General features: G+C 46.1%; 1 protein-coding gene across 3 annotated transcripts in view; it reads left to right on the forward strand.

Moving 5' to 3' along the window:
- The window catches only part of SYNDIG1 (synapse differentiation inducing 1), a 104,201-nt gene that overhangs the window by 31,926 nt on the left and 50,224 nt on the right, over positions 1-22,051 (forward strand). For 2 of the 3 annotated variants that reach the window (XM_055544126.1, XM_055544128.1), the window contains exon 2: positions 18,560-19,117. In XM_055544126.1, coding sequence (XP_055400101.1) covers positions 18,638-19,117 — 480 coding nt within the window. In that variant the 5' untranslated portion in view covers positions 18,560-18,637. Of the gene's footprint in view, positions 1-18,497; positions 19,118-22,051 lie in introns of those variants that run through there. The other variant, XM_055544127.1, reaches the window with a different exon arrangement.

Genomic DNA, 22,051 nt, shown 5'->3' on the forward strand with positions numbered 1-22,051 from the left:
GAAAGCTAATGAGATTGACAAAGCAGCAGGTGACCTGCGATGAGGATATCCCCCCCACCGCCAGCCTCCTAAGGTCTTCACCTTCTGCCATTGGTCCAGCCCGGTCCATTACTCCAGTTGTGTTTGCCAGGTCTGTGAAGATGCCAGACTGGCAGAGAGGCTGAAAATACATGGCAGGGAAAAACCTGAGACGTCGCCTGGGAAGGCTGGGCTGAAAGGTGGCTCACTGTCTCTAAGGCAGACTCTGGCAGGTGCACGTCAGCTACAGATGAGCTGGTCAGTGCTTCCCCCATGAAGGTCCGAGGCACCTGAATGTTTACTGTGTCCATTAATTAGAAGGTGGGCCAGGGACGCAGCATGAGATGGTGCTTCTGTTTCTGAATCTTTGTAATAGTGTGTTTCTGGGTTGAAGAAGCCCTTCCTTATGAGGAAAATGTGAGGGAATATCACTTTTAGTTTTTAGGCTCTTAGTGTACTTTAGCAAATCTGAGGTTTAGGAAAACCTCGTTGTACAGGAAAAAGCAAACCCCATCTGTTTTCGTGGGTCCCTGAGATCACATGCTGTCCTATAGGTGTCTTTTAGTAGCTGGTTTACGGTGTGAAGGAGGAGCTGGCCGTGTTCTCCTTCTGGATTTATTTCTGTGAACTTGGGAAGGTAAGAAGCATGTCATCGTTGCAGCCTTCTTTTTACCCTTGTCCATGAAATGGATCCTAGCAACAGCCAATCCACAGCCCACTTCAGTGCGTCTTTTCTGTGGATATGGATGGGCTGCTGTGCTGCTGCTTTGATCCTTTGGTAATTTTATTCCTCGTGAAACTCTGGTCTGCTGGGTGCACGGTCGAGTTCTCTCTCCCTCTGTCTCTCTTTCCTGTGTGCACGCTCTTACACACACACACACACACACACACACACACACCTGCCACCCCTCAAAGCACAAGCTGTAACTCCTGCAGGTGACGCCCATTTATTAACTGGCCAGTGTGGAAGGATTTTCTGGGAAGATGTTGCAGTTTGAGGTTCTGTTTAATATTTTATTTCTTCAGTTCTAGCATGCACAGTCTTCACACTTTAATGCTTTTCTGAAATTCTGAAATAGGGATGTGTTTTACAATCCATGGCTACTGAGACTTGCTGAGTTATGACAGGGATCTTCCCTGAGCATGTCTTTATGTATGTGGGCAAATTTAAGTGAATATTGACCTCATGAAATAATAATAAAGTAATTTAGGGTTTAAAATATATGTACTTCATATAACTATATGTTTTTAAAATAATATTTTGTATATATTATATATACACTTTAAAATAATGCAATAATAGTACTAATTTGGGAGGTCATAATCAGAATTAACATGTTCTAGAGTTCTTGTACTTTCCAGAAAATGATAAAAGAAATAATTTATTTTAAACTCAAATAACTTTAAATATACCATATCTTATTGGTTAGGACGCCAAAGTCACTGCTTCTTGTTTTGAAGAAAGCAATTTTTTAAAGTTTTTTTTAATCTTCATTTATTTATTTGGGTGCATCGGATCTTCGTTTAGCACATGAACTCTGTAGTTACGGCCCGCGGACTCAGCAGTGGGAGGCGCGCGAGACCACGGGCTTCAGTGGACTCGTGGAATTGTGGCTCATGGACTCTGCAGTGCCCAGGCTCAGTAGTTGCAGGACAGGGGCTCTCTAGTTGTGGTGCACAGGCTTAGTTGCTCCACAGCTCGTGGGATCTTAGTTTCCGGACCAGAGACTGAACCCATGTGCCCCATGCTGCAAGGGGCATTGGATGACCTAACCACTGGATGACCAGGGAAGTCCCCAGAGTCATTTTTTTTTAATATGGTAAAATGCACATTACTTAAGATTTACCATTTTGACCATTTTTAGATATGCAGCTTTGTAATGTTAAGTATTTTCACATTGTTGTATAATCATCACCTCATCCATCTCCAGAACTTTCTCATCATCCTAAATTGAACTTATATCTATTAAATAATCATTCCTCGTCCTTCTCCCCTAGCCCTTGGTAACCACCACCCTACTTTCTGTCTCAACGAGTTTGACCAAAAGGTGTCTCATAGAAGTGGAATCATATGGCATTTGTCCTTTGGTGTCTGGCTTATTTCACTGGGCATGATGTTCTGAGGTCTCCTCTGTGTTATTAGAATTTCCTTCCTTTTGAAGGCTGAATAATAGTCCACTGAATGAATGTAAAACATTTTGCTGATCCTTCATCTATTGATGGGCGCATGGGTTGCTTCCCGTTCGTGCCCGTTGTGAATAATGCTCTTATGAACACAGTGTACAGATACCTCCTAGAGACCCTGCTCTCAGTTCTTCTGGGTAAATCCCACAAGTGGAACTGCTGGATCATCTGCTAGTTCTAGGTTTAATTTCTGAGGAACCACCAAACTGTTTTCCACAGTGGCTACACAATTGTACGCTGCCAGCACCCATGTACAAGGGTTCCAATTCCTCCACAATAAGTGACTTGAAAATTATTTTTGTGGTTGTTTTGACTCAGATAACAAAGATACAGCAAGATATTAAGTACTAGACAAAGATAGCGGTGAAAAATTCAGACCTCTCACCTTGAGTCCTAATGTATCAGCCATATCCCCAACCTGCTCTCCAGAGGCCACTTGTTCATCCCAATAGCCAGCACCACACCTGGACTGCTGGGTGCATCTAGTTTTTTCTTATTCCATTGGCTTTATATTCTGTCCAGTAAACCCCTTGTTTTGAAAGGGGAGAGTTTCACTTACTTATGGCTAGAATGTAGATCACTAGCATTACTGCCCATCTCCTTCCCCCAAGCTTTCTGGTGTGTAATTTTGAGTCCTTCCATCCATCACTATTGTATCGGTAAAAGGACTTGATTAAACCCCCATCTCCCATCTTCCTACCAGGCAAGAGAAGGCTGTGGGCAGCATGCTTGCCCACTCTTCCTCCCTCATACCATGTGCCTTCCCATGAGCTCAGCTATGTCCTGACTTTACACCAGAATGAATGAGTCTCACTTAATGGCTGTGAGTCAGACCCTGAAATCAGGCTTCCTGGATGTGATTCTGGCTCTGCTCCTAGGTGATGGCAGGAAGCAAGGCACTCATCCTCTTGGTCCTTGTCAGTGGAATGAAGATAATGGTAATACCTACCTCAAAAGGGTTATTTTGAAAATTAAACAGGATAATCCAGGGGACGACAGAGTATGAGATGGCTGGATGGCATCACTGACTCAATGGACATGGGTTTGGATGAACTCTGGGAGTTGGTGATGGACAGGGAGGCCTGGCGTGCTGCAGTTCATGGGGTCGCAAAGAGTTGGACACGACTGAGCGACTGAGCTGACTGACTGATTGATCCTTATAAATACCTTAGCACAGTGCCTGGTGTTTAGGAAATGCCCAGCACTTCTTGGCCAAAATGATGATGGTGAAAATGCTGATGACAACTTTGTCAGGACTGGTAACCTTTAAAATCTGTTTTTTAATTATGTAGATTCCAAATGTGGAATTATAAAAGCTATCATCATAATTCTTTAAACATCGTTGACTGTAAACCCAAGTTGTAGTGATAAAATACTGTTTCCTTTACACTAGTTGCCAGTATCAGACGCCGTGTACTGGGAGAAGAAATATTCTTAGTGTCCAGGTCAAACAGGATCTGCCTTTTTATATTCCATAGCTGCTCAAAATAATGGGAAATTGAGGGGGAGTGGATTTTTGTATTTAGACTCACAGAACTCTGGCAGTCTTTCTGGCTGTGCGTTTCTCCTGGAGTTTCTGAATGACCTTCTTTTAACATTGAAGGAAGAAACCTGTGCCTTCTTCCAGCATCACTGACGCCTTCCAGTGCTCTGTTCTCTTTCCTGTTGTTGACGGAAACAACACAACGAACACAACTTGCCTTTGTGAGACCCACAGATGTTCATTATAAATTGGACAGATTGCTGCAGGCCAGCTGCTAGACAGGGATTTCTTTTTATCATTTCTGGATAGTCACTGTTTCTTTTATCTCTGATTACCCGCTTCTTTGGTTTTCCACTCTTTTTTTTTTTTTTTCTGGAGTAAATTTGTGAGCTACTTATTTAGAGCGGGTGTGAGTGAGATAAATTTTCTGAGTGCTGAAAATATTTACTGTTGTTGTTTGGCTTCCTTTTTATTTTTGCTCACTGAGTGATCGCTTGTGAGGTGCATAACTCAAAGTTTGTCTCCCAGCTTTGAAGGCACGACCCCACTGTTCAGCGTGTGCTGTCTTAATGGAAAGTCAGATGTCAGCCTGTGTGCCTATCTCCCTGGCTGCCACTCACCTCCTCTCAGATTCCAGGCTGGGGCCATTTCATCCCTTCCAGTACTTTCCTTCTTTAGGAAAGAAGAGGAAATTTTGCTGTGGCTTTTCATCCTTTCAGTATTTGCTACTATTTTCTCTCCTACTAGGATAGATTCTTCCAGGCACTTGTATGGTACTTCCAGGCCTTACTAAGGCCTTTCTTTTTTTAAATTAAATTTTTATTGGAGTGTAGTTAGTTTACAATGTTGCATTAGTTTCTGCTGCATAGCAAAATTAGTCAGTTGTACATACACATGTATCCTTTTTTAGATTCTGTTCCCATGTAGGTCATTACAGAGTATGGACTAGAGTTCCTTGTGCTATAACAGCAGGTCCATATTAGTTATCTATTCTGTATATGTGTGTGCATATGTCAATTTCCCAGTTTATCCCTGCCTAGAAGATCTTTCTCATTCTTTCAGTAGTATTTTAATGAGGTTTTCAAGACACAGAAGACAATCAATGTGCCAAATCCTCCTCCCGGAGTCGGAAGCCCAGCTCCATCATAGCCTCTCATCCGGGCCACCAGAGGCTTGTTTTCCAAAGAACAGATGGGCTTTGCTGGTTCCCAGTGTCAAGTCTCTGCTTTCTATTTCACTATTTTTGCTCTTATCTTTGTTACTACCTGTCACATGTATCTTTTCCCTTCATTATTATTGTTTTGGCTAATTTATCAATTTGGATGTTGATTCATTTATGTTCTAACCTTTATTGTCCTAATATGTGCATGTAAAGTTGTTTTGTCTAAGTACCTCTTCACCTGCACGCCTAGGTTTTGGTATGTAGTTTGCTTTAATACGTAGTTTTTTCAACAGGATTCAGTTCTAAATAATTTTATTCTTTGGTCCAATGGTTATTAAGAAAGTGTGCTTTTTTTCTTCACTTCTAACTGAGAGTGGCTTTTGCTAAATGTATTGATTTTTTTTTTTTTTTTTTTTTTTTTTTTTTTTGCTGCACTTAGTTCCCTGACCCGGCCCCTGAGCAGTAAAAACACAGAGTCCTAACCACTGGACTACCATGCGTGCTTGTCCAACTTTTTGCAACCCCCATGGACTGTAGCCCACCAGGCTCCTCTGTCAATGGAATTTTCCAGGCAAGAATACTGGAGTGGGTTGCCATTTCCTCCTCCAGGGGAATTTTCCCGACCCAGAGATCAAACCTGCATCTCCTGTGTCTCCCGCATTGGCAGGTGGATTCTTTGCCACCAAGCCACCCGGGAAGTTTCCTAAACGTATTGACCTCTGTATCGACTGTACTGTGGTTCCAAAACACAATCTGTAAGATACAAAATGATGTGAGATGTGTTGGTGCTTCATGGCTTAGTACTTGATCCACTTTTGGAAGGGAGAGAGGAAGGGAACGGAGAGAGAGAAGGAAGGAAAGATTAGGAGAAACAGAGAAAAAGACAGCATACAAGTGCCTAGAAGAATCTATTCTATAATTGTTGGATGCAGAATTTTCTATGTGCACATTGCTTAAAATTGCTACTGTTGCTTTTTGAATATTCCACATCTTTCTTATTCTTGGTCTATTTATTTCTTAACATGGTTTAGAGAGTGTTTTCAAGTTTCTTGTCCTGCTGGTGAAGATATTCCATTATTCCTGTAATTCTACCAGTTTTGCTTTGAGACCGTGATATGAATTGATTGTGTGCGGGGAAGTCAAGCAATGAGCTGGGTGGATTGAACCCCCTACTATGTAGCATCTATGTTACTAAATGGTAGCTTTTTTACTCCTTGATGTCTACTCTGCTTTATTTATCTCTTTAAAGATTTTTTTGGACAGTGGACCATTTTTAAAGTCTTTATTGAATTTGCTACAATATTGCTTCTGTTTTACATTTTGGTTTTTTGGCCCTGAGGCATGTGAGATCTTGGCTCCCTGACTAGGGATAAACCTGTATCCTCTGCATTGGAAGGCAAAATCTTAGCCACTGAACCACCAGGGAAGCCCCTTCTACTTTGTTTTAGATTCATTAAGCTGTGCCAGCTTCATTTTCTGCCTAGGATTTTTCTTGTATACATGTTTTCCATTCTTCTGTTTTCAGTGCTTCCACTTCCTTATGCTTTAGGTATGTCTCTTATAAATAACATATGTCAGGATACTGTTTTAAACCCAGAGTGAAAATTAATTTTAACTAGCAATTTCAACTAATTAATGGCGATTGTGAGTGCTGATCTATTTTCACTTGTTACCTCAATTTTTATTTTTATTTTTGCCCTGCTCTATTTTTTTTTTCAGCCTTACTCCCTTTTTCTCTCTCCTAATTTGAAATGTGTATAGTATTTTTATTCATTTGGTAGTTATCCTTGAAATTTACCCACACGTATTTAACCTAAGCCTAAAACTGAATAATTTAACACATTTCTAGAACATTGAAAAGATGTTAGTATCACCCACCTCCTGATTTACATACTGTTGTTTTCCAGTGTTTAATTTTTTTACATGAACCTCACAGTTTAGGGGCAGGGGTCATATAGCCTTGTTATTTGTTTGGATTCATGAACAAGGTGTTGGTTTCTCTGTTCACCAGTTCTTGCCCCCTAAGCTGCCCACCAGCATCGTTTCTCTTCCTCCTTTAGAATTGTGTTTGGCCCAAGTTTCTTCATTTCTTAATCTATCTTATTTCACTTTGTTCTTGAAAGACAATTTTCTTGCATTCAGAGTTGGCAACTAGAGATATGGATGGACCTAGAGACTGTCATACAGAGTGGAGTAAGTCAGAAAGAAAAGCAAATGCTGTACATTGATGCATATATGTGGAATATGAAAATAAAAAACTGGTGTAGACAATCTTATTTACAAAGCAGAGACACAGATGTAGAGAACAAAACTATGGACACCAAGGGGGAGAGAGAGGTGGGGTGGATCGGGAGACTGGGATTGACGTGTATACACTATTGATTGATCCTGTGTTTAACATAACTAATGTTTAACATAACATAACATAACGTAACCCACTGTACAGCTTGGGGAACTCTACTCAGTGCTCTGTGGTGATCTAAATAGGAAGAAAATCCAAAAAAGGGGGAATATGTGCACACATATAAACAATTCACTTTGCCATGCAGTAGAAATGAAGGCAACACTGTAAAGCGACCATATTCCAATAAAATTTTTTTAAAGACACACAAAAAAATTAAGTCGGCAGCTACTTTCTCTCGACACATTGTCATTCTAATGTTTGTTGCTGAGTAAATTATCTGCCTTTTTCCTCTGACTACTTATAAGGTCTCCATGAAGTTTACGTTCGTCAGCTTGACTACAGCATGTCCATGAGGCATTCCTGTGTTTATCTCTCCATTCTTTCTGGAACTTTTACTAGAAATGGGTTGAACCTTCTTATTCTGTACTCCACACTCTTAACCAACCTTTTATATTTTCTGTCTCTTTTTCTTTTAATAGTGCAGTCTGGATATTTTCCTCAAAAGTATCTTCTAGTTAATTTTTTTTCTTCAGCTGTGTCTATTTTGCTATTTTTAATTCTGTTGAGTTTTTCTAACAACTGATATGTTTTCACTTTTTAAAATTCAAACTTTTTATTTTTTTCTGTTTATTTCTGATAGTCTCTTATTACTTGCTCACCTTTAAATATTTCTATTTCTTTTGTAAATATTTCACAAATTATTTCTATCATTTAACTCTGTATTTCTATAAATATTTCCATAAATATTTTATAAACAATTGTTCTATATTCCTACTATCTAATATCTGAAATCCTTGATTGTCCAAAGCTATTTTTTTCTATTGATTCTCACTCACAGGGACACGAAGTCTTTGTGTGGGAGGAACCTTAATTGTCAGCTTATTGCTTGATCTAATTTTTTTTAATATTTGTATTTTCTGGCTGTGTAGGCCTTAGTTGTGGCACACAGGATCTTTGTTGCATCATGCAGGCTCTTCTGTTGCCAGGTGACGACTTAGTTGCCCCATGAAATGTGGAATCTTGGTTCCCTGACCAGGAATCAAACCTGCGTCCCCTGCACTGCGGGGCAGTTTCTTCACCACTGGACCACCAGAGAAGTCCCTGTTTGATACTTTGTTGTTGTTGTTTAGTCACTAAGTCGTGTCCGACTTTGCAACCCCATGGCCTGCAGCACACCAGGCTTCCCTGTCCTTCACCATCTCCGTGAGTTTGCTCAAACTCATGTCCATTGAGTCAGTGATGCCATCCGACCATCTCATCCTCTGTTGCCTTCTCATCCTCTTGCCCTCAATCTTTCCCAGCATCAGGCCTTTTCCAATCCGTTGGCTCTTCACATCAGGTGGTCAAAGTATTCGAGCTTCAGCATCAGTCCTTCCAATGAATATTCTGGGTTGATTTCCTTGAGAATTGCCTGATTTAATCTCCTTGCTGTCCAAGGGACTCTCAAGAGTCTTCTCCAGCACCACAGTTCAAAAGCATTAATTCTTCAACGCTCAACCTTCTTTATGGTCCAACTCTCTGATATGCTTAAATTAGGAGAGCTTTCCATCCCAGAGCTTTGATTCTAGTTCTGCCTGGAGCCAGGGGTCATCACTTACTTGACACTATGTCAGAATCTATAGAACAGTGAGTCTTAAAGTGTGGTCCATGGATCTGCATATCCATATCCCACTGGATAAGAAACTGCTGGGGGCCTGGGAATCTGTGCTTGGCAATGCTAGTCCTTACACTGAGGCCACTTCCATCGATTCTCAGCTGAGAATTAGGGGTCGGGTATTAACTTCACCGTCTTATGTCTCTACCAAAGCTGCGTAACTCACCGTCACTATTATGGTTGGCATCCTACATCAGTGCAACTCGGCCCCTCCCAGTAGTTCTTCATGGGAAGGCAGTGGTCTTTGGTGATTTTCCTCCACAACCAGCATGTCTCCAGGTGTGTCCTAACCCTGGGTCTTATTTTGCAGTAAGAGAAACCCCTAGAGCATGTCGTCAACTTTAAAGTCAGAAGGGATGGTCTATCTGTTGAGATTTTAATTTCACAAATTAGTTTTTTTACTTTTAAGGTTCTAAGTCCTTCATTTTTAAATACAGTAAGCATGTTTATCCTGTCCCTGTGTCTGACATGTGTGGCCCCAGTTCTGCAGTGTTCGCTCACCTCTGCTGAAAGTGAAAGTGGAAGTTACTCGGTCATGTCTGACTCTGCAACGCCATGGACTATACAGTCCATGGACTTTTCCAGGCAAGAATACTGGAGTGGGTAGCCATTCCCTTCTCCAGGGGATCTTCCCAACTCAGGGATCAAACCCAGGTCTCCTGCATTGCAGGCTGATTCTTTACCAGCTGAGCCACCCAGCCCTGATGACTAGGGCTTGTTTCCTCAAGTGCTTAATCCCAGACTCAAGGTCCACAGCATGATCTGTGGACATTTTCTGAGATCTGTCTTTAGCACATTCTTCCAGAGGGGATTTTCATTTGCTCCTGCCAAGAATCAGAGCAGAGGTGAGTGGGATTTCCCAGCCCTGGACACTCCAAACTGAGTGATCCAGGCACACGAAGGGTGAGGGCTTGGGGTCCAAGTTCAGGCTTGTGGCTGCAGGTTCTCTGAGTTGAAGTCGCCCCAAGCTACAGGTCACTTGCAAGATCTAAGGGACAAGAATATTTACTTGCAAGACTGTTGTCTCTGTCACTCACTGGTGAGGAGGAAGACTCTTGCTTGAGTCTGTGTCCTCACTCACAGCCCTCTGGAGGAATTCTTTGACCGCACAGGTGGCCTCCATACCTCTGAACCACAGAGTTGTGTGGGGTGGGGTGTCATTGCTATTGATGGTGATGGTAGTGTCCACATCACTTGTGGTGATGTTAGTGGTAGCGGTGGTGGTGGTATGGGAGGGATTATGGTCAGGAATCAGTCAGCTTTTCCTGTGAAAAGCAGATAAAAGCTATTTTAGGCTTTACAGATCATATGGCCTCTTATTACAGGTGTTTAACTGCTCTTTTAGTGCAGAACAGTTAGAGGCATATGTGAATGAACGGATGTGGATGGGGTCCAATAAAACTGTATTTATGGATGCTAACAGGCTTCCCTGATGACTCAGGTGGTAAAGAATCTGCCTGCAGTGCAGGATATCTGGGTTCAATCCCTGGGTCGAGAAGATCCCCTGGAGAAGGAAATGGCTACCCACTCTAGAATACTTGCCTGGAGAATCTCATGGACAGAGTTTTTAATTTCTCAGTTTTCATGTATCATGGAATATACTTTTTATCTTCAGTCATTTAAAGATGTATAAAATCTTTCTTGCTTGTGGGTTGAATTTGTCCAATGGGGTATAGTTTGCCAATTCCTGGTGATGATAGTGGTGGTGGTAATGTGATGATGATGGTGAAAATGGTGATGATGGTGGAGATGGTGATGATGGTGATGATGGTGGTGATGGTGGAGATGGTGGTGATGGTGATGATGGTGGAGATGGTGGTGATTGTGGTGATGGTGATGATGGTGGAGATGGTGGTGATTGTGGTGATGATGTGATGGTGGAGATGGTGGTGATGGTGATGATGATGTGATGGTAGAGATGGTGGTGATGGTGATGATGGTAATGATGATGGAGATGGTGGTGATGGTGATGATGGTGGTGATGGTGATGATGGTGGTGATAGTGGAGATGGTGATGATGGTGATGATGGTGGTGATGGTGGTGATGGTGATGATGGTGGTGGTGGTAGTGATGGTGGTGATGGTGATGATGGTGATGATGATGGTGGTGGTAGTGATGGTGGTGATGGTGATGATGGTGATGATGGTGGTGATGGTGATGATGGTAATGATGGTGGAGATGGTGGTGATGGTGGTGATGGTGATGATGATGGTGGTGGTGATGATGGTGGAGATGGTGGTGATGGTGGTGATGGTGATGATGGTGGTGATGGTGGTGATGGTGGTGGTGGTGATGATGGTGATGATGGTGATGATGGTGATGATGGTGGTGATGGTGATGATGGTGGTGGTGGTAGTGATGGTGATGATGGTGGTGATGGTGGTGATGATGGTGGTGATGGTGATGATGGTGGTGGTGGTAGTGATGGTGATGATGGTGGTGGTGATGATGGTGGAGATGGTGGTGATGATGGTGATGATGGTGGAAATGGTGGTGATGGTGGTGATGGTGATGATGGTAATGATGGTGGAGATGGTGGTGATGGTGGTGATGGTGGTGGTGATGATGGTGGAGATGGTGGTGATGGTGGTGATGGTGGAGATGGTGGAGATGGTGGTGATGGTGGTGGTGGTGATGATGGTGATGATGGTGGAGATGGTGGTGATGGTGATGATGGTGGTGGTGGTAGTGATGGTGGTGATGGTGATGATGGTGGTGATGATGGTGGAGATGGTGGTGATGGTGGTGATGGTGGTGGTGGTGATGATGGTGATGATGGTGGAGATGGTGGTGATGGTGATGATGGTGGTGGTGGTAGTGATGGTGGTGATGGTGGTGATGGTGATGGTGGTGGTGATGATGGTGGAGATGGTGGTGATGGTGGTGGTGATGATGGTGGAGATGGTGGTGATGGTGGTGATGGTGGAGATGGTGGAGATGGTGGTGATGGTGGTGGTGGTGATGATGGTGATGATGGTGGAGATGGTGGTGATGGTGATGATGGTGGTGGTGGTAGTGATGGTGGTGATGGTGGTGATGGTGATGATGGTGGTGATGGTGGTGGTGGTGATGATGGTGATGATGGTGGAGATGGTGGTGATGGTGGTGATGGTGATGATGGTGGTGATGGTGATGATGGTGGTGGTGGTAGTGATGGTGGTGATGGTGATGATGATGGTGGTGGTGATGATGGTGGAGATGGTGGTGATGGTGATGATGGTGGTGGTGGTGGTGATGGTGATGATGGTGATGATGATGGAGATGGTGGAGATGGTGATGATGGTGGAGATGGTGGAGATGGTGGTGATGGTGGTGGTGGTGATGATGGTGGAGATGGTGGTGATGGTGGTGATGGTGGAGATGGTGGTGATGGTGGTGGTGGTGATGATGGTGGAGATGGTGGTGATGGTGATGATGGTAATGATGGTGGTGATGGTGGTGATGGTGATGATGGTGGAGATGGTGGAAATGGTGGTGATGGTGGTGGTGGTGATGATGGTGATGATGGTGGAGATGGTGATGATGGTGATGATGGTGATGATGGTGGTGATGGTGGTGATGGTGATGATGGTGGAGATGGTGGTGATTGTGGTGGTGGTGATGATGGTGATGATGGTGGAGATGGTGGTGATGGTGATGATGGTGATGATGGTGGTGATGGTGATGATGGTGGAGATGGTGGTGATGGTGGTGGTGGTGATGATGGTGATGATGGTGGAGATGGTGGTGATGGTGGTGATGGTAATGATGGTGGAGATGGTGGTGGTGGTGATGATAGTGGTGAGGGTGATGTTAATGATGGTATTAATGGTGATGGTGGAGATGGTGGTGATTAAAAGCTAGAGGTGGTAAAGGTAGACATGATGGTACTATTGGAAAGGAAGACTCTTCCCACAACATCTTCCTTAAGACTGAGATAGAGACCCACAGAGCTAAAGGAAGTTAGCACAACTTTCACAGACAACAGAGTCCTTGATACACAGGTTTACACACTTCTGATATCACAGCATTTCTTCTCCAGAGTCATGAATCAGGCTCAGATTCCTGTGCTCTTCCCAGAGGTGCTGTGACAGAGCCTGGCTCCCCACAGGAGTCTGAATCAGCTGTGTGAGCAGAAAGTCCCCAGCCACCCGAAGTGATGAGTTGGGTGATGCAGCATTTTGCAATCGTAATGTGCCATTTAAACATTAAATAACAATAACCGATCTGGTTCTAATGCTTCATTAACTTTCTCCACTGCCAAATCACAGGCTTTTCTGTATGTTTATGCTAAAGGCAGATTTTAATTGTTTTAATGAGGATTTGCAAGCAGATCTCTTCTCTCGACACTTGGGCATATTGGTGAGAATGCATCTATTATTTGCTTAGCAGGAGGGAAGTATTACTGTTGATATAAAAGGCGTCTGACAGTGTTGGGGTTTAGGGAAGACCTCACACCTGGTGCCCTCCTAACACTTTGCTGATTGAGCCGTGTGAGGGCAGATTGAGTGAGGAGCAGTCCAGGCCTGTCACAGGGCCCAAGTGTCATGCTAAATGAATCTGCTAATTAGTTTTGTTTTCCCCATCGACTGCCTAGTTAGTTTGCTCTGTTCTCCTTTGATTCAAAGATGCTGCTCTAAAGGTAGTTTTACGTGTTAAATGTGACTCTTGCTGCACAAAATCTGGCACAGATAAGGGTCTTAATCAACCACAGAGGCACAGACATCAAGTACTACTCTACGAAATTCCTTCCTCCCCCAGTAGACACACATTAACAGTGCAGATGCTCCTGTCTTCCAGGGGATGGGGGAGTGAGTGAGAGGAGGTGGGGAGATAGATTTTTTTTCAAAATCTAGAATTGTGTACAGGCTCAGAGAAAAAGACAACTCATAGGAAGACGGTGTAGTTCTTCACTTGTGTTTACTTCATTGCTCACCTCTGGAAATTATCACACTTACAACTCTGGCTCCCAAAACTTTCTTTAGATTTTTTTTTTCTGAGTTACGTCCTCAGAGCAAAACATTTATGAAATATTGGAAACAAGGTTGAGAGAAACACACCCTGGAATATGTAATCCCAGTTTCTCCACAGACAGGTCCATGTATAATTCTGCCATATTCATAATAAAGGGTCCTGGTGGTGTGCGTGTGTGGTGGGGCCAGATGCAGACAGAGCTCAGCATCGCTCAGACCCTGTTTCTGGTGAGGGAGATGGAGGCTGGGGTCGCAGTCCGGGCCGCCTTGTTCTGAAACCCCTGCTGCGTTGGGGTCGGAGCTTTCTGTCCAATGAGGAGGCAGGCTCAGCCCACGGTGTGCCCTCTGTCAGCAGGTCACATGGCCTGTCTGTCCACGGGCTTTCTCTGGTCCAGCTGAGATGGGGGAGACCCTGCCTCTGCTCTCCACACTCCTAGGGCATCTGTCACTCCATGTTCTGGGGCTGTACGTGAAATGCCTTTCCTGCACTCCAGAGGTGCAGACTGAGAGTTCATTTTGCTTTGTTCTGTTTTGAAGACATTTCCATTCTGACTTGGTTTCCCCTGTGGTTCAAAAGGTCAAGAATCTGCCTGCAGTGCATGTAACCCAGGTTCGATCCCTGGGTCGGGAAGATCCGCTGGAGGAGGAAATGGCAACCCACTCCAGTATTCCTGCCTGGAAAACCCCATGGACAGAGGAACCTGGCGGGCTACAGTCCATGGGGTCACAAAGAGTCAGACACGACTGAGTGACTAACGCAGTCAACTCCATTCTGACTGCGCATTTGCCAGAAAAAGAAAGCTCTATTGTATTAACAACTCAAGAGGAGAGGTGCAGTCATAATTAATCCAGTATTACATAGGATCTCAAGGAGAAAAACCGCTCCCTCCAACAAAATGCCGTGCAGCGGATGACCCCTCGGCAAGGAGGAACAAAGCGCTGACACGGACGCACCGTGCACCCTGCACACATGACACTCAGTGAGAGAAGCCCTGCGCAGAGACCACACGCATGATTCTTTTCATGTGGAACATCCAGAGTAATCAAACCCATACACGTGGCAGGCAGACTGGCAGCTGCCAGGGGCCGGGTGAGAGGGCGGTGCTTGCTGTGTAACAAGTGATGGAAATATTCTGGAATTGGATGGGAGAAAGACTGCACAGTGCTGTGAGTATGCTACAACCATGGGAACTGTACACTTTAAAAGTCAGGCGGGGCCTTCCACAGGGGTTAGGAATCCACCTTGCAATGCAGGGGGTGTGGGTTCGATCTCTGGTCAGGGAACTGGGATTCCACAAGCTGCAGAGCAACTACGCCCATGTGCCAAACTACTGAGCCCACACCCCGGAGCCTGCGCACGACAACTAGAGAGTCCGTGTACTGCGACGGAAGAGCCCGCAAGACACAGCCAAGATCCCTCGGGCTGCAACTAAGACCTCGTGCAGCCAAATAAATAAATTAATATTTAAAAATTCGTTTTAAAAATAAAAAAGTAGAAGTCAGGTGAACATTATGATGTTGGTACATGTGCACTGGGTCATGTCCAACTCTCTGCAACCCCATGGGCTCCTCTGTCCGTGGGATTTTCCCACCAAGAATACTGGGGCAGGTTGCCATTTCTTTCTCCAGGGGGTCTTCCTGACCCAGGGATCTTCCAGACCCAGGGATCAAACCTGTGTCTCTAGATTATATCCCAATAATGTTGTTATTTTTTAATGAATGAAATTACTAACTAAAACGAGAGAACAACAGAACTGGGATCTTCCTGAAACAGCACGCACCGCTCAGCTGTGAGGGCTGACGGTGAGGTCCGCAGTCCAACAAGCTTCCCCAGCTTTCCCCACGTGGGTGTCACTCCAGCTGAGCGAGGAGATGGTACACTTTGGAGTCAGACGTACCTGGTTCAAATCCCACCTGTTTCTCTTCTTGGCTGGAGCATCTTTTCTTTTTTTCTTTGCTTTTTAACACACTGTCTAGGTTTGTCATCACTTTCCTGCCAGGAAGCAATCAGTTTCTGATTTCATGGCTGCAGTCACCATCCACAGTGATTTTAGAGCCCAAGAAGAGGAAATCTGTCACTGCTTCCACCTACCCCGGCCCCCATTTGCCATGATCTTAGGTTTTTTTAATATTTAATTTTAGATCAGTCTCTTCCTTTACCCTCATCAAGAGGTTCTTTAGTTCTCTTTGCTTTCTGCCATTAGAGTGGTATTATCCACATATCTGAGGTTCTTGATATTCCTCCCAGCAATTCCCTAGAGAGCATTCCCTAAAAAGTGCAAAATAGCCCTTGTGGTGGTGTTTGTTTGGATCTGAATCGGTAGCTCCAGGTGGTCAAGACTCCACCTTCCTGACCGAATCCCAGGAGGTGCTAACGCTGCAGGTTCTCAGTCAACTCTGGGTGGTGGAGATGTAAGCTGTGCCTGCCTTCAAATGCCACAATTTCAACCGATTTCAGGATTGGTGCAAGGCAAGGAGATCGCTAAGTAGCGTTAGTCCAATCCTGTAACCCTTCAGACTGTTACTCTTGACAGACATTCACTGAACACCGGCTGTATACCAGGGTGAGAACAGGGAGGAAACTGGTCCTTGTGTTTCAGACTCGGCAGGGCAGGGCTGAGGCGGCGATGTTGAGTAGCTGTCACGTTGGCAGAGAAGGATAAACCAGGAGCTGTAGGAGAAACTGGAGCCCAGAGCCAGGAGCGCACCAGAAAAGGGAGGGTCACACTGGCTGGGCTGGAACAAGGGACTCCATCCAAGAAGAGGAATTTAAACAAATGCAACCACAGGTCATTTGTAAGATACTCACTGCAGATCCTGGCAGAAGGAGCTGAGTCTGAGAAGCGGATCTGAGCTTCAGGAAGGTTTTTCTGGGCTTGGTGGTACATCCAGCCCTGCACAAGGGGCCCATCAGCTTCTCTGTGGAAGGATGAAGATCAGAGAGGCTGGATGTTTGGACCAGAAACACCTGGAGGAGCTGGGAAGGTGACCAGGTGTGGAGGTGACGCTCACACGCGGGATGTGCTTCACAGGCGCTCGGGATTCCTGGTTTTGGCTCTTGGTTGTTCCGGGCCCCGGGGCTGAGGGCTTAGAGGCCCAGGAGCAGAGCTGGCACTGTGTTCTGACCTCTTTTACATGCGTCACGGTGTCAAGCTGGTGACACCCACCCCTCTCAGTGCATACCCTGCCCTCGACCAGTCTCTGTCGACGTGATTAAACTGCTATTTTCCCATTAATCGCAAGGATGTCTTCTTTCTCTCCTCTGCTCGGTGTGAAATTTTAGATTCCTGTGTGTGTACATGCTCAGTCACTTCAGTTGTATCGGACTCCTTGTGACCCTATGGACTGTAGCCCCTCAGGCTCCTCTGTCCATGGGATTCTCCAGGCAAGAATACTGGAGCGGGTTGCCATTCCCTTCTCCAGGGGATCTTCCCGACCCAGGGATTGAACCCGAGTCTCTTATGTTTCCTGCATTGGCAGGCAGGTTCTTTACCACTAGTGCCACCTTAGATTCCTGTAGCTACCTCCAAACAAAGCAGTTATAATGTAACACAATTCTTAAATCTCCTAGAAAGCCAGAAGGGCAAAAAGCCTCAAGATGGAATGTTGCTACATAATAGTTATTAACTTGCAAAGAGGAAAAGCAGTCTCCCCAAAATTGTAAACTTTGGTGTCTTCTTCTTAACATTTGAAACTCTAGAAAGGAACTAGGGGGAAATAGTTTAGAAGAATGCTTAATTGTATCCCAGGTACACAGGTGTTTCTCTAAGCCAAGCACACTTGAGGCAGGAAAATTTTTAGTCCACTTCCTGGGACCCTGCTGAAGGTTAGTGTGAATGTCAGACTAATTCTAACATGTGTGTAGAACATACTAAAATGTGCATGTAAGATTTTCTCAGCTGGGGAGCTTAGTCCATGTACAGCACTAACATGTAGGTCTTCTTATCACTTCTAAATCTGTGTGGGGCATTTTTATTTTTTGTTTTTATCATACAAAGGCATTTTATGATAAGTTATAAGCAAAAGCAACTTAGTTCTTCAGAAAAAAGAAAAGATAAAATAGATCAATATTTAAGATATACTAGACAAAACATCTGAAAATATAAAGATAAAAATACATTACTCAAAAAGTTTGAATTTATTAGTATATAAAGCTTTTAAATCCCTCTAGTCAAAATTTCATTCACAAGAGGTTGTAGGTTGGTTACTTGTTGAAAATCTATTTGAAAAGATCAAAAGCCAAAATAATCCTTTATTCCTTTGTTCCATCAGTACTAAGTCACAAGATCTTTGTAAGTCAACCCTCGCTTCCTTGGTGCGAGTTTTTCTGCTGGGATGAGGAGCCTGGGAGAGTTCAATGAATGGCCCCACTTGCCCCGTGGTCGAGGCTGGTATGGGTGGGCTTGCCTGTGGATTTCAGAAGTCAGCTGAAATCCTGGGGTTCTCTGGGGTGACAGTGGTCCTAATTCCTGCACAGCCTCCTTCATTGGGAAGCAGAGTCTGTCCAAAGATGTTCAGGGTCTATCTCTGCCTCCCTCTGGCCACTGTCCCCACCGAGCCTGTCTAAACCATCAGGGTAAATGGGCTCAGATCAGTGACTGTTCACCCCAGCGACCAGGACACACTGGGACAACCAGAGTCTGACTGATGAGCTTTTCAGGTGTGATTTCCTTGTCTCATCTCTGTTTCTTCCTCCTCCAGGAGAAATGGGCCCTGTGAGGCAAGTGTGACCCTCGAGTCCAGCCCGCCAGCCCGACGACCAGCCGGGAGGACAGCACCATGGCTGGAGTCGTACAGCAGAAGAGCGGGCTGGTGCGCGACAAGCTCGGCGAGGCCGGCAAGAGGAATGGCCTCATCAACACAAGGAGCCTGGTGGCCGAGAGCCGGGATGGTCTGGTGTCCGTGTACCCCGCTCCCCAGTACCAGAGCTGCCGAGTGGTGGGCAGCGTGGCATCGGCCAGCCCAGACGGCACCAGGAATGAACCACTCCAACAGCTGTTGGACCCCAGCACGCTCCAGCAGTCAGTGGAGTCCCGCTACCGACCCAACCTCATCCTATACTCGGAGAGTGTGCTGCGCCCCTGGGGGGATGGCGTGGCAGCTGATTGCTGTGAGACCACCTTCATCGAGGACCGCTCACCCACCAAGGAGAGCCTGGAGTACCCCGACGGCAAGTTCATTGACCTCTCGCCTGAAGACATCAAGATCCACACGCTATCCTATGACGTGGAGGAGGAGGAGGAGTTCCAGGAGCTGGAGGTCAGAGCATATGTTTGTCACGAGCAATCGGGAGTGGGATGTGGGGCTCTGGGGGGACGAGAGCCAGGCAGGCGCAAGTCAGGACATGAAGCCAGTGAGAAAAAATGCTAGGAAACCGCAGCCTCCTGGGTGCCCTTCACTCAGAATCTGTGTAAGAGATACAGGGATGGAGAAGGAGGTGAGGTCTGGGACCTAGGGCTTCAGCGGGGATTCTGCTTAGGGGACACAGGTCAAAGCCATCAGGATGGGACTAAGACACATTTAAGGGCTGACCGTGCTGGCAGCTCAGGGGGATGGGGGTTTCTGCTGACTGCCCGGCCACAGGGGAGAGTGCTGTGCTGTGCTAAGTGGCTTAGTTGTGTACAATTCTATGGATGGTAAGCTCCTCTGTCCAAGGGATTCTCCGGGAAAGAATACTGGAGTGGGTTGCCATGCCCTCATCCAGGGACTCTTCCTGACCCAGGGAACAGTGGCCACTGACCAGAGCCCCCAGGGGAAGGAGGTTCCTCAAGAGCCTGGAAGTGCACACTTGGGGACAATTGGGGATGTTTTGGCTGCCACATGTGGTTTCCTTAATTTGACATTCTGGAGTGTTTACTAAGGATTGTTGGAACAGCTGAAACCTAAAACCGGCTGGAAGAAATAGTTGAAATTAATAGCATAAGGGGCAGACAAGCTGAATTACTGTAGAGTCCCGTCTCCCGTAGGGCGGGCACGGGCGTCAGATCCCACTCTTAGAAACATGCATGTTGGCCATGGTGTGCCGCACTGTTGCCCCCATGGTGGGGTGAGGGCAACACCACAGGGGTCTGAGCCCAGGAGACCAGCACCGAGGCTGGGGGGCAGTCATTTCATGGCTGTAGGGATTGCTGGAAGAAGGCTGCCCCACTGGGCTTGCCAGGTTCCCCTACTGGTCTGAGCCTGAGAATGCCGGCTGGCCACTGGCCCCGGAGACAGGACCACACACCTGTCATCATGTGGCGGCCACATGAGTCCAGCAAGCCAGAGCTCTCCAAGCCTGTGTGTGGAGCATACGTTACATCTGACCATCCCAAACAAGTCATGTGGCCAAGACCAAAGTTGGTGTGCAAGGGGCTGCTCAGGGTGACGGGACAGGAACATCTCAACTGGGGGCCAGGACGGCAGCAGCCCCCAGCGAGAAAGGGTGCAGACTGCTCACCATCACTCTTTAATCATCAAACTGAATGGAACAAAAAACTCGGTCCACACTGACCTGAGGCTCTTCCCAGAAAGCAGCTATACTTCGGACAAGAGAGAAAACGTGGTTTTGCATCCTTGGGGAGTGCCATAGCATCACTCGGTCTACAGCAGAGCGATTCTGTTTCCAGGAAATTGCAGTTTGCAGAGAGCTTTGCCCAGGTAGGAGCAGGGTCTGTCACAGGATCTTCCCCTCTGCTCTCATCTCCTGCTTGATCGGGCTCGTCCTGCACTTGCAGCAGAGCGGTCCTAGTGCAGATAGGTCTGCTTGCCAGGCACGCATCTGCTGAAGCTCGTGTGGCTGCGTCCTCTGGGGTCTGGGGTTGGTGGTGTTAGCAAGCAGATCTGTAGCTGATTATAAGCATCTCGCAGAGGGCCCTCAGCCACAGCATCTGCCCTGCACTGTTTCACAGCAGAGAGTCGTCCTGGGGGTTCTGGAGGCGCACAAGGATGGAGGTGGCCAAGCAGGCCACTGTGGGGGCCCTGGGGATTCTCCAGGTGCATGATCACCAGGCTGGGGCCCTGCAGCCCTGGGGCCTCCTCCTGGTTCCCAGACACAACAGCTAAACCTCATCTCCAGGACCCCAACTGCTGGAAATCACATTTCCTTGTCACACAGACAAATTTAAACTGAGAGACTCAGGCACACCTAATAAAGCAGTTCTGCAAAATGTCAAATTCGGGTTTAAAGCTGTGAAAAGAAGTGGCTGCAGGTCAGGACTGGAGGGCCTCGCCACGTGTTGAAAGGCTGATTGCCGCCCCTTTGTGACAAAGCCAAGTCTGTGCATCCATCAGAGAGCCTGTGGAATGTCATCACTGGGAACCAGTGACGCAAGAGCAAAGGAGAAGAAGATGCACATTTTTGGAGCATCTTCCCTCCCTCCTCTCACCATCGCGTCTGACCCCAGAGCCTGAAGGCGGCAGGCTCTGTCCCTGCCACTGCATGTGGGAGGCAGAAGCTTGGAGGGCTCCCAGGTGCCTCTGCTGGCTCCAGACGCCTGTGTCCTGACGGCGATGCTGTGTGGTCCCCAAACGGCTGTTTTGGATACAGCCACCTCCTCACGTCTGAGCCCTCAGCTGGACCTCTCTCCCGTGAAAAACCACAAGTCCCGGAAACCTGTTGGGAGAGATAGGATTTCACACTACAGGTAGCACCTGCAGAGGCTTCTTCACACACAGGAGAAGAGCTGGGAGGACGCACAAACGCTGGCCGAGAACCCCAAAGTGAGAATGAGAAAGAACAACAAAAATAGAAGAGGGGACCCAGAGGAAACAGAAATCTCTCAGAAAAAAAGCAGGCAGTGTTTTAAACACAATCTGATGTCTCGTGAGGCTGGGAGAGGCTGATCTGGGGTGGAGCGAGGAAGCAGGATGCAGTTTGGTTGGTTTGCCTGGCTGCCCCGGGCTGGACCCTCACACACAGTGATGGCAGAGGTGGTGAATGGGGGTCCTCCCTTCACTCCTGGTTCAGGGGCAGTGCTCAGACTCTCAAATGAATGAGCAAGCTCTTCAGGCTCTTTATCAGATATAGAAAGTGGCCTTTGTCAAGATGTGGTTGAACAGAGTTTTTTAATATAAAAAACAGGTGTTTAACTTTGCCAGATGTCCATTTAGATCATCATGTGTGTTGGGGGGTTGTCTTTATCCTATTGATATGACCTATTACATTAATTGATTTTCACATGTTGAACTATCCTTTCATATACTAAGCTATCC

The sequence above is a fragment of the Bubalus kerabau genome, chromosome 13, assembly GCF_029407905.1.
Source record: "Bubalus kerabau isolate K-KA32 ecotype Philippines breed swamp buffalo chromosome 13, PCC_UOA_SB_1v2, whole genome shotgun sequence".
NCBI lineage: Eukaryota > Metazoa > Chordata > Mammalia > Artiodactyla > Bovidae > Bubalus > Bubalus kerabau.